This window comes from Camarhynchus parvulus, chromosome 1, assembly GCF_901933205.1.
Source record: "Camarhynchus parvulus chromosome 1, STF_HiC, whole genome shotgun sequence".
In the NCBI taxonomy this organism is placed as follows: domain Eukaryota; kingdom Metazoa; phylum Chordata; class Aves; order Passeriformes; family Thraupidae; genus Camarhynchus; species Camarhynchus parvulus.
The window spans coordinates 746132-758631 of NC_044571.1; the positions used below are offsets into that span (position 1 = coordinate 746132).

The 12500-nt window shown below is 50.8% G+C and overlaps 1 protein-coding gene across 2 annotated transcripts; it reads right to left on the reverse strand.

The window, feature by feature from the left end:
- Window positions 1-1059: 1059 nt before the first annotated feature.
- Window positions 1060-11262, reverse strand: TMEM50B (transmembrane protein 50B). Of its 2 annotated transcripts, none has more exons than XM_030961698.1 (7): window positions 11217-11262; window positions 6201-6480; window positions 5386-5498; window positions 4773-4840; window positions 4001-4093; window positions 3133-3190; window positions 1060-1727 (listed from the first exon to the last, which is right to left on the reverse strand). In XM_030961698.1, the coding sequence occupies exons 2-7, from the start codon at window positions 6297-6299 to the stop codon at window positions 1682-1684; spliced, it is 477 nt and encodes a 158-aa protein (XP_030817558.1). In that variant the 5' UTR covers window positions 6300-6480; window positions 11217-11262; the 3' UTR covers window positions 1060-1681. The 2 variants fall into 2 exon arrangements, with proteins under 2 accessions (XP_030817558.1, XP_030817566.1); XM_030961706.1 differs by lacking the exon at window positions 11217-11262 and adding an exon at window positions 10991-11205.
- Window positions 11263-12500: the final 1238 nt, after the last annotated feature.

Here is a 12500-nt window from a genome sequence, read left to right on the forward strand (position 1 = left end):
CTAAGCCCTCCCTGGGTCCTGTCCCTGCAGGCCTTGTCCCCAGTCCCTCTGCAGCTCTCCTGGATCCCCTTCAGGCCCTGCCAGGGGCTCTGAGCTCTCCCTGCAGCTTCTCCTCTCCAGGTGAGCACCCCCAGCTCTCCCAGCCTGGCTTGCAGTTCAAGTTCCAAGTCCAGGCACAAGCTCCTGGCCCTGGGAGGAGTTCAGGGATCAGTTCCAGCCCAAGCTCCTTCCTGACTTCCTAAAGAACCCAACAAACATTCCCAAGCTCCTGGGCAAGAAACCTGACAGGCCTGGACCAAAGCCTGGCTTTCCTGGCTGGTGCAAGCCCTGTGCAAGGGTGAGTTGCTGTGCAAAATTGACTATTTGAGCACCTGGGTTCACTTTTATTCTGGAATTCCAAGCAGTGAGCACCCCTGGGATGGGGTCACTGCAGCCAGGGCACGAGGGCAGCTCCAGGCTGGCCCCAGCTCCTGCCCTGCAGCAATTCCCACCCAGAGCAGGTGACAAACAGCTCCCAGCCCCAGCACAGCATTTCCACTCAGCTCCTGGCAGCACTGGGGCAGCAGCTTGGATGTGGGGAAAACATGGATGTTGTAAAAGCCTTGGGAGCCAGGGGAGAGGCAAATGCTGTAAAAAGCACAGAGAACTCATGAGAAGGACTCACCCCAGCAAATGGATCTGCAGGGACACTCCAGGGACATTAAACATCCTCAGCCTCACTTTCTGTTTCACTCTGCTGAGATGAAACTGGATTCAATAATTCATTAATGGAAACAGCCATAAAATGTAAGAGGTAAATACATTTTAAACTGAGACAACAGCATCCTTAAAACTGGGTGTGAGTCACTCCTAGAATTTATTGAAACTTGAAATTATTACAAGGTTGGACTGTGAGCAATAAATCCATCCATACCTCACTTCCTTGTAAGCACAGAGGGAGCAGGTCAGGAAAATTGATTTATCAGCAAACAGCTTCCCCTAGAGACAGTGACACTGGCATGAGTAGCAAGACACTGCTCTGACTCATTTATTCTTTATATCAAGTACAACTGGCATCAGTTTGTTGGAGTTTTTTTATTCTAATATCAGGAAATACATTAAATACCAACTGGTATCTCTTACACTGAGCAGCATGAAATTAATTCCAAGGACTGTGGTGCCAGCAAATGTCCTTTGTGCCAGAGCCATCACAAGTCAGGAATACTTTGCTTTGCCATGCACAACCTGCTGAGTGTAGGGACTTGCTTAAAAACCCATAACCTTTTACCAAAAGAAGAAGAAGGAAAAAAGAATTCTACTTTATTTTTACCTGAACAATAATATAAAATGTTTAAAATCAGCTCTTATCCCAGCAGGGCTGGGAGGGCTCTGTCCTGTTTGCTCACTATTGTTCACAGAAGCCTCGGACACGGGTGGAGCTGTGGAGGGGAAGCTGCTGGGAGGGCAGGGAGCTGGAGGAGAAAGCCTGGAGGCTGAGCAGGGAAGGCTGGCAGCCTGCCCTTCCCTTGGAAAGGACAGATCCTGTCCTATGTACACATTCACAAGTGTGTCCTGGCACAGGAGAGCTTCAGACAGAGCCTGGAATTGTCTCAGTTCCACCAGGCTGGGAAGCAAACCAAGGACAAGGGACTGTGAATTATCTACAAACAAGAACCACGTGGCAGCTCTGGACCAAGGGAGCTCAGCCCCACAGCTCTTCTGTTCTCCCAAACTTGTAGATCAGGGTGCTGAGGGGAAAAACAGAAAAGAAATAAAAATCAGACCACACATAGGGTAACATTAACAGTATCCTTAAATCTTACCCTGTGCAAATCAACAGCCCAGCCATGAACTTTTAGTCAGATCAGGATTTGGGTTTGGTGTTTATATTTGGTTTCCTGTGCATGGCTGGAACTGTGGGAGCCAGCTGAAGCCCAAACAGAAAAACACCCACTTTCACAGCCCTTCTGAAGGAAAAGCCTGGGAGTTATGAAATTCAAGGAGTCCAGAGCAGCAAGTTTCACTCTGGCACCTGGGAATCTGCTCAGCGTGACAGGATGTGCTGGGATAAAACCTAAATAATTCCATTTTTTCTGAACAAATCAGAAAGAATATGAAGCCTGTGGTAGAGAATCAGATCCCAAATGCCACATGTTGTGGCTGCCCCATGGCTGGCAGTGTCCCAGGCCAGGCTGGACAGGCTTTGGAGCCACCTGGGATAGGGGAAGGTGCCCCTGCCCAGGTGGCACTGGATGAGATTTAAAGTCCCTTCCAACCCAAACCTTCTGGGATTCTAAATCAAACTAAAAACTTTAGGCATAAAATCTGCCTTCAGCAGCTTCCCTTTTCAGTCCCAGAGGGGATTTAGGAGCTGCTGTTTCCTGCAGGAATATCCCTCATTTCCCAGAGCCCATCCAGGTCACTGCAATGCACCTGGTGTGGGGCTGGAAGGAAAAGGATCAGCCAGGAATTGAAAGAAGAAAGGAGGTGAGGTGAAACTTTCAGTGACTCATCTTGGAACTGACACTGTTTAACACTTTCAGTGCCTTTTATTAATAAAATCCATGGACTGCAAAATGCATTCCACAGCTAAAAGGAGTTTAATATTAGAGACTCCAAATTGATTTTTAACTGTTATATGATAGATTTAATAATATTATTTGACATAAATCCAATGTGCTGTTACAAAACACACCAGCATGCTCTCACAGAAATGAATTCTCACTCTTTGTAACTGCAAGCTCAGCCAGTGAAGGGAAATTCAGGGAATATCAAGTACCAGAGACCTGAGCCATTGGTGTGAAATAGTCTGGAAAATGGGAATGGGATCCCCCAGCTGGCTCTGCTGGGAGGGGAGCCAAGGGATTGCAGGACAGAGGTGAGTGATGGCCATTTCCCAAAAACAAAATCACTGGCAATCCCTCATCCAGAACTCTGTGCATCCCTGGCCACCCACATTCCAGAGCTGCACATCCAGGGGAGCAGAGACAGCTGGACCAACAAGGGAGAGAGCAAAGAGCCTGGGCATGGCAAATCAAACCCTCTCAGCTCTGCAGCAAAGGGAGCAGAAAACAGAGCTGCTTTTCCAGAGTATCAATGTATGGAAGCACAAAAGTCCCTTTGGAAAGAGGGGAATTTGCCCAGGTAACTTACCTGAAAAATATTAATGCATTCTGGAAAAACACTGCTAATCCAGGGTACACATTAGTGTCTGCAGAGGAGGAACAGAGGAAACACTCAGTTCTTTAGTTCTTTCACCTGGGTTTAACAGGGTATTCCAGCTCCTGGGAGCTGGGTTTAAGAGGGTATTCCAGTAACTGGGAGCTGGGTTTAACACACACTATTCCAGTTACTGGGAGCTGGGTTTAACAGGACATTCCAGCTCCTGGGAGCTGGGTTTAACAGGACATTCCAGGTATTGGGAGCTGGGTTTAACACACACTATTCTAGCTCCTGGGAGCTGGGTTTAACACACACTATTCCAGCTATTGGGAGCAGGGTTTAACACACACTATTCCAGTAACTGGGAGCTGGGTTTAACAGGATATTCCAGTAACTGGGAGCTGGGTTTATCAGGATATTTCAGTTAATGGGAGCTGGGTTTAACAGGATATTCCAGTAACTGGGAGCTGGGTTTAACAGGATATTCCAGCTATTGGGAGCTGGGTTTAACACACACTATTCCAGCTCCTGGGAGCTGGGTTTAACAGGATATTCCAGCTATTGGGAGCTGGGTTTAACACACACTATTCCAGTAACTGGCAGCTGGGTTTAACAGGATATTCCAGTAACTGGGAGCTGGGTTTAACAGGATATTCCAGCTATTGGGAGCTGGGTTTAACACACACTATTCCAGTAACTGGGAGCTGGGTTTAACAGGACATTCCAGTGCCAATCTCAGACTAAAACCTGGATGCTGTGGCTTGGATTTCCCAGAGACCACAGGCTTCCATCCCTGTGGATTTCCTGCCAAAGCTGGCACCAACAGCACTTTCCTAGAGGAGCAAGCAGGCAGACTTACTCTGTGTGACATATGCTCCAAAGAGAATCCACATGGAAGCAATGAGGGATCCAAACATCAACATGAAGCCGATGAAGAGCCAGATCCGAGCCCCTGCAGGGAGAGTGAAATGTGGATTTTTATCCCCAGGGACAGAGAACCCAGCTGCTCCCCTGGAGGATGGAACACATGAGCTCACTAAAGGCACAAATGGAAAGGGTTAAACCCAAGGATCAAGGACAAAATCCACCTGCTCAGTCATTGGGAAGGAAAGATATTCCTGTGCTGAAGTTCTCTGAGCTGAACATGAATGACACACAAAAAGCACCACAGGCCACTTCAAATGGCAGCAAATCTCTCCAAATTTACAAATCCCATGGAAAAGGCTGCTGGGATCCACGAGGGAAATAGAAAGGGAATTATGAATGGAAGCAGAGAGGACAGCAGGTGCAGGGACACCCACAGCAGTGACACAGGGGAAATGGAAATGTCTGTGACACTCCCTAGGGAATGGCTGCTCCTGAGCCACCCCAAGCAGGAACTGATTTCTCCCAGCAGCTCTCCAGGATTTGCAGGGAAAGTTTAGGAAGCCAAGACATCCAGAAATTGAATTTCACCAAGTTCCCTTCCTAACAAAGCCAGCACTTATCTCCAAGGGTTAATTCTGTAAAGAAACTACTTCACAGAAGCTCTATCCTACTCCTTATCTCCTGATTATTTCTTTCACCACCACCTGGAAAAAAACCCCAGCAGGTAAATGATCACCTGAGCAGGATTTGTAGAGTTAATTTACCTGTTCTTCCTAAGCATCCATCACTGTAGCTGTCTCCTCTCACCTGTGCATTTGATACAGCATTTATCCTGAGGGCAAAAAACAAGAGATACACTTCAGATTACAGAGAAACAATTTAGAGTTCTAAGTAAAACCCCAGCTTTTTTTTTTTTTTTAAGATGTGACAAACTCTGGGAAATTCCCTGGCATTCTGCATAGTCACAAATTCCAAATAATCTATTGAATCATTCAATATTGGCAAGAAAAAGGGAAGCTGTTACTTTTATTTACATCTGCACGACAAGAGCCAGGCTATTGTTACCCCTCCCATTTGAGGAGGTTTTGGGCAAGGAACAGCTGTAAAACTTGTAAAAACTGAGGGAAATGCAGTGAATTGTTCCATATTGAGGTAAGCATTGCATTCTCCATCCCAAGCCAGGCTGGACAGGGCTGGAGCAGCCTGGCACAGTGGGAGGTGTCCCTGCCATGGCAGGGGTGGCGCTGGGTGGGCTTTAAGGTCCCTCCCAGCACAAACCATTCTGGGATTCTGTGATTTATCCATGCTGAGCACACTGCCAGTAAAGCCTGGCTGGTTTCTGGTGGCTCTGTGATGAGCCCTGTCCCCAGCACTCACATGAAGAAGGCCAGTGTGGAGAAGACCCCGCAGGTGTGGAAGGCGTGGTTCAGCTGCTCCGGCTTGGGATAGACCACGGCAGCATCGATCATGATCCACCAGCCTGTGAAAAACTGGGCACAGACACAGGGGGTGAGCTTGGGGGGCCAGGGAAACCAGGCAGGGGTCTGGACTGCACTGCCCTAACTGCCTTCTAACAAGCACCAACTCCTCTGGACAGTGATGTAAACGTGTTTGATGGTCAATGCCTGCACAAATCCCAGCGTTGCTGTTTTCAGGGGAGTGTTTGGGAATCAGCCACACTTTCTGTTCACATTAAGGAGTGGGCTAGGGGTAAATTTATGCCCAGAGCAGCTGGGGCTGCCCCTGGATCCCTGGAAGACTCCAAAGCCAGGTTGGACACTGGGGCTTGGAGCAGCCTGGGACAGTGGGAGGTGTCCCTGCCCATGGATGGGGTTTCAGGTCCCTCCCAAGCCAAACCCTTCTGGGATTCTATGAAATTCCCAGTGCAATTTCTGTGAAATTCCCTGTTCCTTGCTCCCCTTAAGAACAAGAATCCAAACTCTAAACACACATGAGATGGAGGTGGTGCAGAACAGAGCAGTTCTAACAGATCCAATTCTACAGAAACCCATGAGGAATTTCCTTTCAAGAAGAGAGGGCAGAAATGGCTCAGGATCAGCAACGTCACAGGCCTTGGGACAACGCTGCTGCCAACCCCACAGTGACCCCTGGAAGGACCAGGCTGGACTGGGGGAAGTTAAGAGGCAGAAGTGGCAGAACCTGAGGCCCAAGTGTGACAGTTTGTGGCTCACCAGCACCCCGGCCACGATGGAGGCGATGGCGTTGCGGCGCTCGCTCCAGTCGATGCACTCGCACTCCGGCCAGCGGAAATTGTCCAGGAACCCTGCCATGGCCTCAGCTCACTGTGCCCTGGGCAGAGCCCACAGAGCCCCCTGGGTACAGCCCACAGAGCCCTGGGCACAGCTCAGGCTGCCCTGGGCACAGCTCAGGCTGCCCTGGGCACGGCTGTCGCTGCCCCGCTGTCCCAGCACTCTCTCCTGGACTCTTCCATCAACAGCAGCTCCTGAGTGCCTGAAACACAGCCAAGGGTGAGGTCAGTATTGATGCCTTCAGTTTGAGCTTTCATATCTTCCAGATTCTGTACTGCATTGGTGTGTGACTCTGAATTTCATATAAAGTGTCAGCAGCTCTCCTGACAGCTCAGTCACACAGAACAATCCTTCTCCAGCCCCAGAACCAAGGACACCGCTGCAGCTTCAGCTCCAAAAAGTGTAAAACCAGTGAATTGAGGAGAGCAAACTGGGAGGATGGGACTGCATCACCTGGAGCTGGAATTGTAATTAACCCCAAGATGGAAATGGAGAAAAACTTATAAAAGTGTGAAAATCCTGACCCAGGGTCTATCTTGGGTGGAGCCACAGCCAGGCTCTTGTACTGCCCAAGGTGTGTCCTTTAAAGGCCTTTTAATAAGGGATTTATTCCTTATTTATTTATTACTTTATTCCTTTAACTCTGTCCAGCCCCTGCTCTAGGCAGACCCTCAGTATCAATCAGGAACATCTCGAGATGTTGGACAACTCTCACAAATTACAGCCTGGGGGTTTTTATAGAAATCAGGTTTTTACACAGAACCTTCCAGTGGAATTTGCCCCACCCATGGCAGGAGAGGGAAGGAGATTGTTTTAAAGCCATCCCAGCCCAAACCACTCCATGATAAACTCTATTGAGGTATATCCACAAAACAACCTCCCTTACACAGAACTACAAAAGAAAATCACCACACAACCTCAAAACTTATGGCAGAACTTGGTCCTTAAGTCATGTCAAGGAGTCTCAATTAAACTCTAGTATTTCCAGTCTCCAATCTAACAGATAATATGATTTAGTGCCTTTTTAACACAGAGAAAAAGAGCCCAACTCAGCAAATCAACTGCTTCTGAGGGTAAAAAAGGGCTTGCTGCACAGAGAAAAGGTCACAGGGAACCTTAAATATGGGAAGAGGAAAGCAAAGTTAATTAACTGACTCACAGCTGCTCTGAGCACCATTCTAATGTGCTTTAGTATTGTCAACTTCTGCATTTCCCAGCCTGCCATAATTCATTTCCAGCCATTTGGTAAAGACTAACAAAAATGTCCTTCACAACTGTGGGACAGCACAGGCTGCTGGAGAACATTTTCAGGTTAACAACAGCAGTGAGAAGAAGTGGAATAAAAATCAACCAATAAACAGTTTGTCTATGCTACAAACACAGGTCACCTCCTGGAACACGATCCAAAGGTTTGTCCTCCAGAAACCCAAACGTGTGATGCCACTTCAAATTCCAAAGTTATTTTAATTTGTGCAGCATCTGGGCTCAGCCATCTGGTTATTCTCCTCAGGAATTCTCCTCTCACCTTTCCCTGGCAGTGGCCAGATGCCTGCTCATCCCACAGCTTTCACAGGGAATTGCTGTGCTCCTACAGAACTCCAGGGTCAGCACGGTGGGAAAAGCCCTTTGAGATCACCCAGGGCCACCTCTGAACTGTGTCCCCAAGGGCCTCCTGAACACTCCCTGACACAGGGACTGCAAAGCTCCCTGGGCAGCCCCTGCCAAGGCCTGAGCTCCCTTTCCATGGGCAAATTGCTGCTGCTGTCCCAGCTGAGCCTGCCCTGGCCCAGCCTGAGGCCGTTCCCTCTGCTCCTGTCCCTGTGCCCTGGGAGCAGAGCCCGACCCCCCCGGCTGTGCCCTCCTGGCAGGGACTTGTGCAGAGCCACAAGGGCCCCTGAGCCTCCTTTGCTGCAGCCTCAGCCCCTTCCCAGCTCCTCAGGGATTCTCCAGCCCCTTCCCAGCTCCCTCAGCTGAATTACAGCTGCTCCTGAAGCTCCCCGGGATTCCTCATTCCTTCCCACCTCTCAATGGTTCTCCAGCTCCTTCCTGTTCCTCTTCAGGGATGTGTCTAGCCCCTTCCCGCTCCCTCAGGGATTCTCCAGCCACCTTCGCTTCGGGTTTCCGCCCCTCCCAGCTCCCTCAGCCACCCACAGCTGCGAAGCCTTCCTCATTTTCCACTCTTAAATGGCTCCTGCTGTCTCTTTCTGTTCCCTCAGAGCTGTGTCGCCTGTGGCGCTCTGCTTTCCCCTCCGCTCTGGGACGCTGGAACTGCCCAGCGCTGTTGTCCCCACCGGTGGAACAGGGGGGCCTGCTGGGAGTGGCTGCAGGGAAACAGGGAGCTATGGACTGGTTTGGGGTGGGAGGGACTTCACAGCCCACCCATCCCACCCCTGCCATGGCAGGCACACCTCCCACTGTCCCCAGTGTCCAGCCTGGCCTTGGGCACTGCCAGGGATCCAGGGGCAGCCCCAGCTGCTCTGGCACATGGACAACCCAAAAAGGGTGGGCAATTCTTCCCAAGGCGTTCAAGAAATCCAGCTAAAATAACCTGGATTCAATATGGCAGAGAAAAGGAATGCACTGACACAGGGGAGGGAGGGGAGAGATCCTCCCAAGGGACCTCAGCAGAGCATCCCTGGGGGATAAAAGGGCCACAAAGCAACAGTGGACAGGGCAGTCAGAGAGGCAGAGGTGTCCTGGGCTGGGGAACAAGAACTAGGGAAGGGATTGGGTTGGGATTGCCCCCTGTGCCCCCACAGTGATTTCCCAGCTGCAGAGCTGCCCCAGCCCTGGGCCCAGCCCAGGGAGGAGCTGGAGCTGCTGCAGAGAGCCCAGAGGAGGCTCCAGGATGAGCAGAGGGATGGAGCAGCTCTGCTGGCAGGAAAGGCTGGCACAGCTGGCATTGTTCACCTGCACAGGAGAAGCTTTGGCCTGAGCTCAGGGTGGCCTTGCAGGGCCTGCAGGAGCCCCAGGAAAGCTGGAGAGAGACAATTTCCAGGGGATGCAGGGACAGCACCCAGGGAATGGCTGCCAGTGCCAGAGGGCAGGGCTGGGTGGGATCTTGGCAATGAGGAATTGTTCCCTGGCAGGGTGGGCAGGGGCTGGGATGGAATTCCATCCCTGGATCCCTGGCAGTGCCCAAGGCCAGGCTGGACACTGGGGACAGTGGGAGGTGTCCCTGCCATGGCTTTAAGGTCCCTCCCAGACCAAACATTCCATGACCTGTAATTCTCCATAATTCCTCAGAGAAAGAGGAAGAACACAATCAACTGCATTTCAAATCCCAGCCCCACAGTGAAGCTGAGCCTCCAGGGCCATGGCACAAGAGCCAGGCTGAGGTTTGTCCCCAGGAGCATTAGCAGGGGCACAGGGGCTCCCTGCACACACCCCTCTGGGGGAGGCAGATGCCTTCAGCTGGGATTTTCCACCGGGATCAAGGTGCAGGACTCACTCTCTGCTTTAAACTCTCCCACCCACACAGCTCCCAGGCAGGAAACAGGTAAAGCCCTTGGAATTCCTGTCCTTCAACGCCCTTCCCACCATCAGCCTCCTCCCCTGTGCCAAGGGCACGCAGGAACGTTCCTCAGCCTGTCCAGCAAACACAAACACATCTGCAGGAACAAACTGGAGACTCTGGAGCTGTAAAAAGCACCCCTGGCAGATGCCAGCATGGAGAGCAAGCCCACTGCTCTGTTATGCAGACAGAAAACACAGCAGCAGCAGCTCCACATTTTCACCTGAAAATCAGCTTTTCTCTCCCCACATGAGCTGGTTTCACCTGAACAAAATATTGAAAGCAGTTGCAAGGAAATACAGAAAGTCTGCAGGAAGGAAAATGCCTTAATGTGGAACATCATTGTGTTAGTAAAGAACAGAACTGCCTGTTTCCAAAGAGAGGAAAAGACAGAAGGAAAAACGGAAGAAACGTAAAGGCATGAAGAATATTCAAGTTTTCCTTGAAGAACATGCACCTTCCACAAGCAACTCATCAGAATATCCTTTGGGTCACACATTTCCCCACATGCACAGAGGATGAAAACAATATCAGGGGCTTATGTGAACATTTCTGTAACAGCCACTCTCATTTTCCCACTTATTTCAGTAATTTCCTGCACTTTCACTTTCAGTTCTCCCTATTCAATAGCACTCTCTGATTTTAAAGTATTACAGAAAGACAAGAGCAAAGAAAGGAAGTTTAAAGTTAATTTACACAAAACCAAGGCTATGTGGTAAACTTATTAAAAAGTGATATTAACTATATTTCCATTCCTTACAAGGCCCCTGGATCCCTGGCAGTGCCCAAGGCCAGGTTAGAGCAGCCTGGCACAGTGGGAGGTGTCCCTGCCATGGCAGGGGTGGCACTGGGTGGGATTTAATGTCCCCCCAACCCAACCAACCCAACCCATTCCATGATTCATCCCTTTACACCAATATTCTGCTCAGCCCCAGAACTGCCCGCAGCGGGGATTCTTTAAGAGCGCTATAAAGTTTAGAACTTGAGGGGGCAGGGGATAGAACCCATCTGGACTCCGCAATTCTCCAGGGCCGGTTCTGCCTCAGGCCCGCTCCGCGCGCACCCCTGTGCCCGCCCTGGCACCGGGGCGTGACGGGGCACGGCGAGCCCCGCGCCTGAGCTACAGCCCCGCCAGGGATGCCGAGGGCCGGCGGGGTACATTGTTATTTAGATTAAACACGGCGTTTGCTCCTTTCACCTCCCCTGCAGTCCCCGCTCCCCGCGGAGCGCCGGCGGCGCGTCCTCAGGGCCGGACAATCCGTGACACGCCGGTGTCACAGGGGAGCGGCCCCGGGGTCCCTCCCGGTGCGGTGCCGCTCTCTCTCTCGCTCCCCATCCCGCTCCGTGTCCCTGTCCCGGTGCCGGTCCCTGTCCCGGCCCCTGTCCCGGTGCCGCCCGGCCCGGCCCGGCGCGGCCGCACGTACCCGCTCCCGGGCGCGACGCTTCCGCCTGAGGGCACCGAGCCCCCTGACTGACGCGCCCTCTGGCCAATCAGAGCCCAGTGCTGCGCGTCGGCCGAGGGCCGGGTAAGGACAGAGCTGTGTGATTGGTCAATGCGCGCCACACGCTGTAAGCCCCGCCCCTTACCGCTCGGGCGGGGCGGGAAGAGGCGGGGCCAGCGCGCTCCCGCCTTTCCCCGCAGGCCCCGCCCCGTCCCGCCATGGCCGCCCCATCCCGGCCCCCTCAGCCCCTGAGGCGCCGCCACACGGCCGGGAATGACCCCCGGCCGCCTCCGCTGCCCCACGGGAACAGCACAGTACTGTCATTCCCATGTTGGAATAGATAAAGTTCACCCCTAAATGCACTTAAATCTCAGTCCGGTGTCTGGTTTAATGAAAATAAGTGGAATTAATAAACACGGATAAATTCTAATTCATAGGATCAATCACGGAATGGTCTGGGTTGGAAGGACAGGCAATATGGGGGTAACAAACAGTTCAATAAACGTATTGTGGAACACTACCCATCTAAAACAGCAAATCAAGTAAGTGCCAAAAGACATGTTGAATAAAAGCCCTGGGCAAAGAAAAGAACTGGATTAAAGTCAGTGTTTTGAGGGTTAGAGGGCACATCTCACAGACGGGGAATTGAAAGAATCAGATTGTGCTCAAAGCCCTCCCTGCTTCCTTTTTTAACCTTAACTTAAATGAACACACTGCGCTCCATCAAGCCCAGAGACACCACACTCCCTGCTCCCTCAGAGGGGCATAAGAATAAAGATTTATCATTTACATATTTCTTTTACAAGGTGCCCTGCTCTTGCTTCTCCTTTATTCCTCCTCCTCAGAGCCTCCTCTGTATCTCCACGTTCATCCCGAGATGTTACTGCTCTGAAACACAGAAATCCTCAGCAGGACTCAGCATCTACAGTGCCTAGAGAAGGGAAGAATTTCTTCTCAATATTTGTTTAAATCTCTCTTTCAGTTTCAAGCTATTCACGCTTGTCCTGTTGGGCAAGAAACAGATTCCTCACTCTGAGAAAAACTGATATCTCAAGTATTGTATCTTCATAATATATAAAATTATATACATATACAATCTTTTGTCTTTGTATTAAGATGTCACTTAAGCCTTTCAAGCCATGAGGCATGTGGCCATTAGACCAACAAATAGGAAGTTCTGGGAATAAACAATGTGGTTTTGGATCTGGGGTCAGCAATGACTGCACCCTTTTTCACAGTCATAAAATAACATTTATCAAATTGACA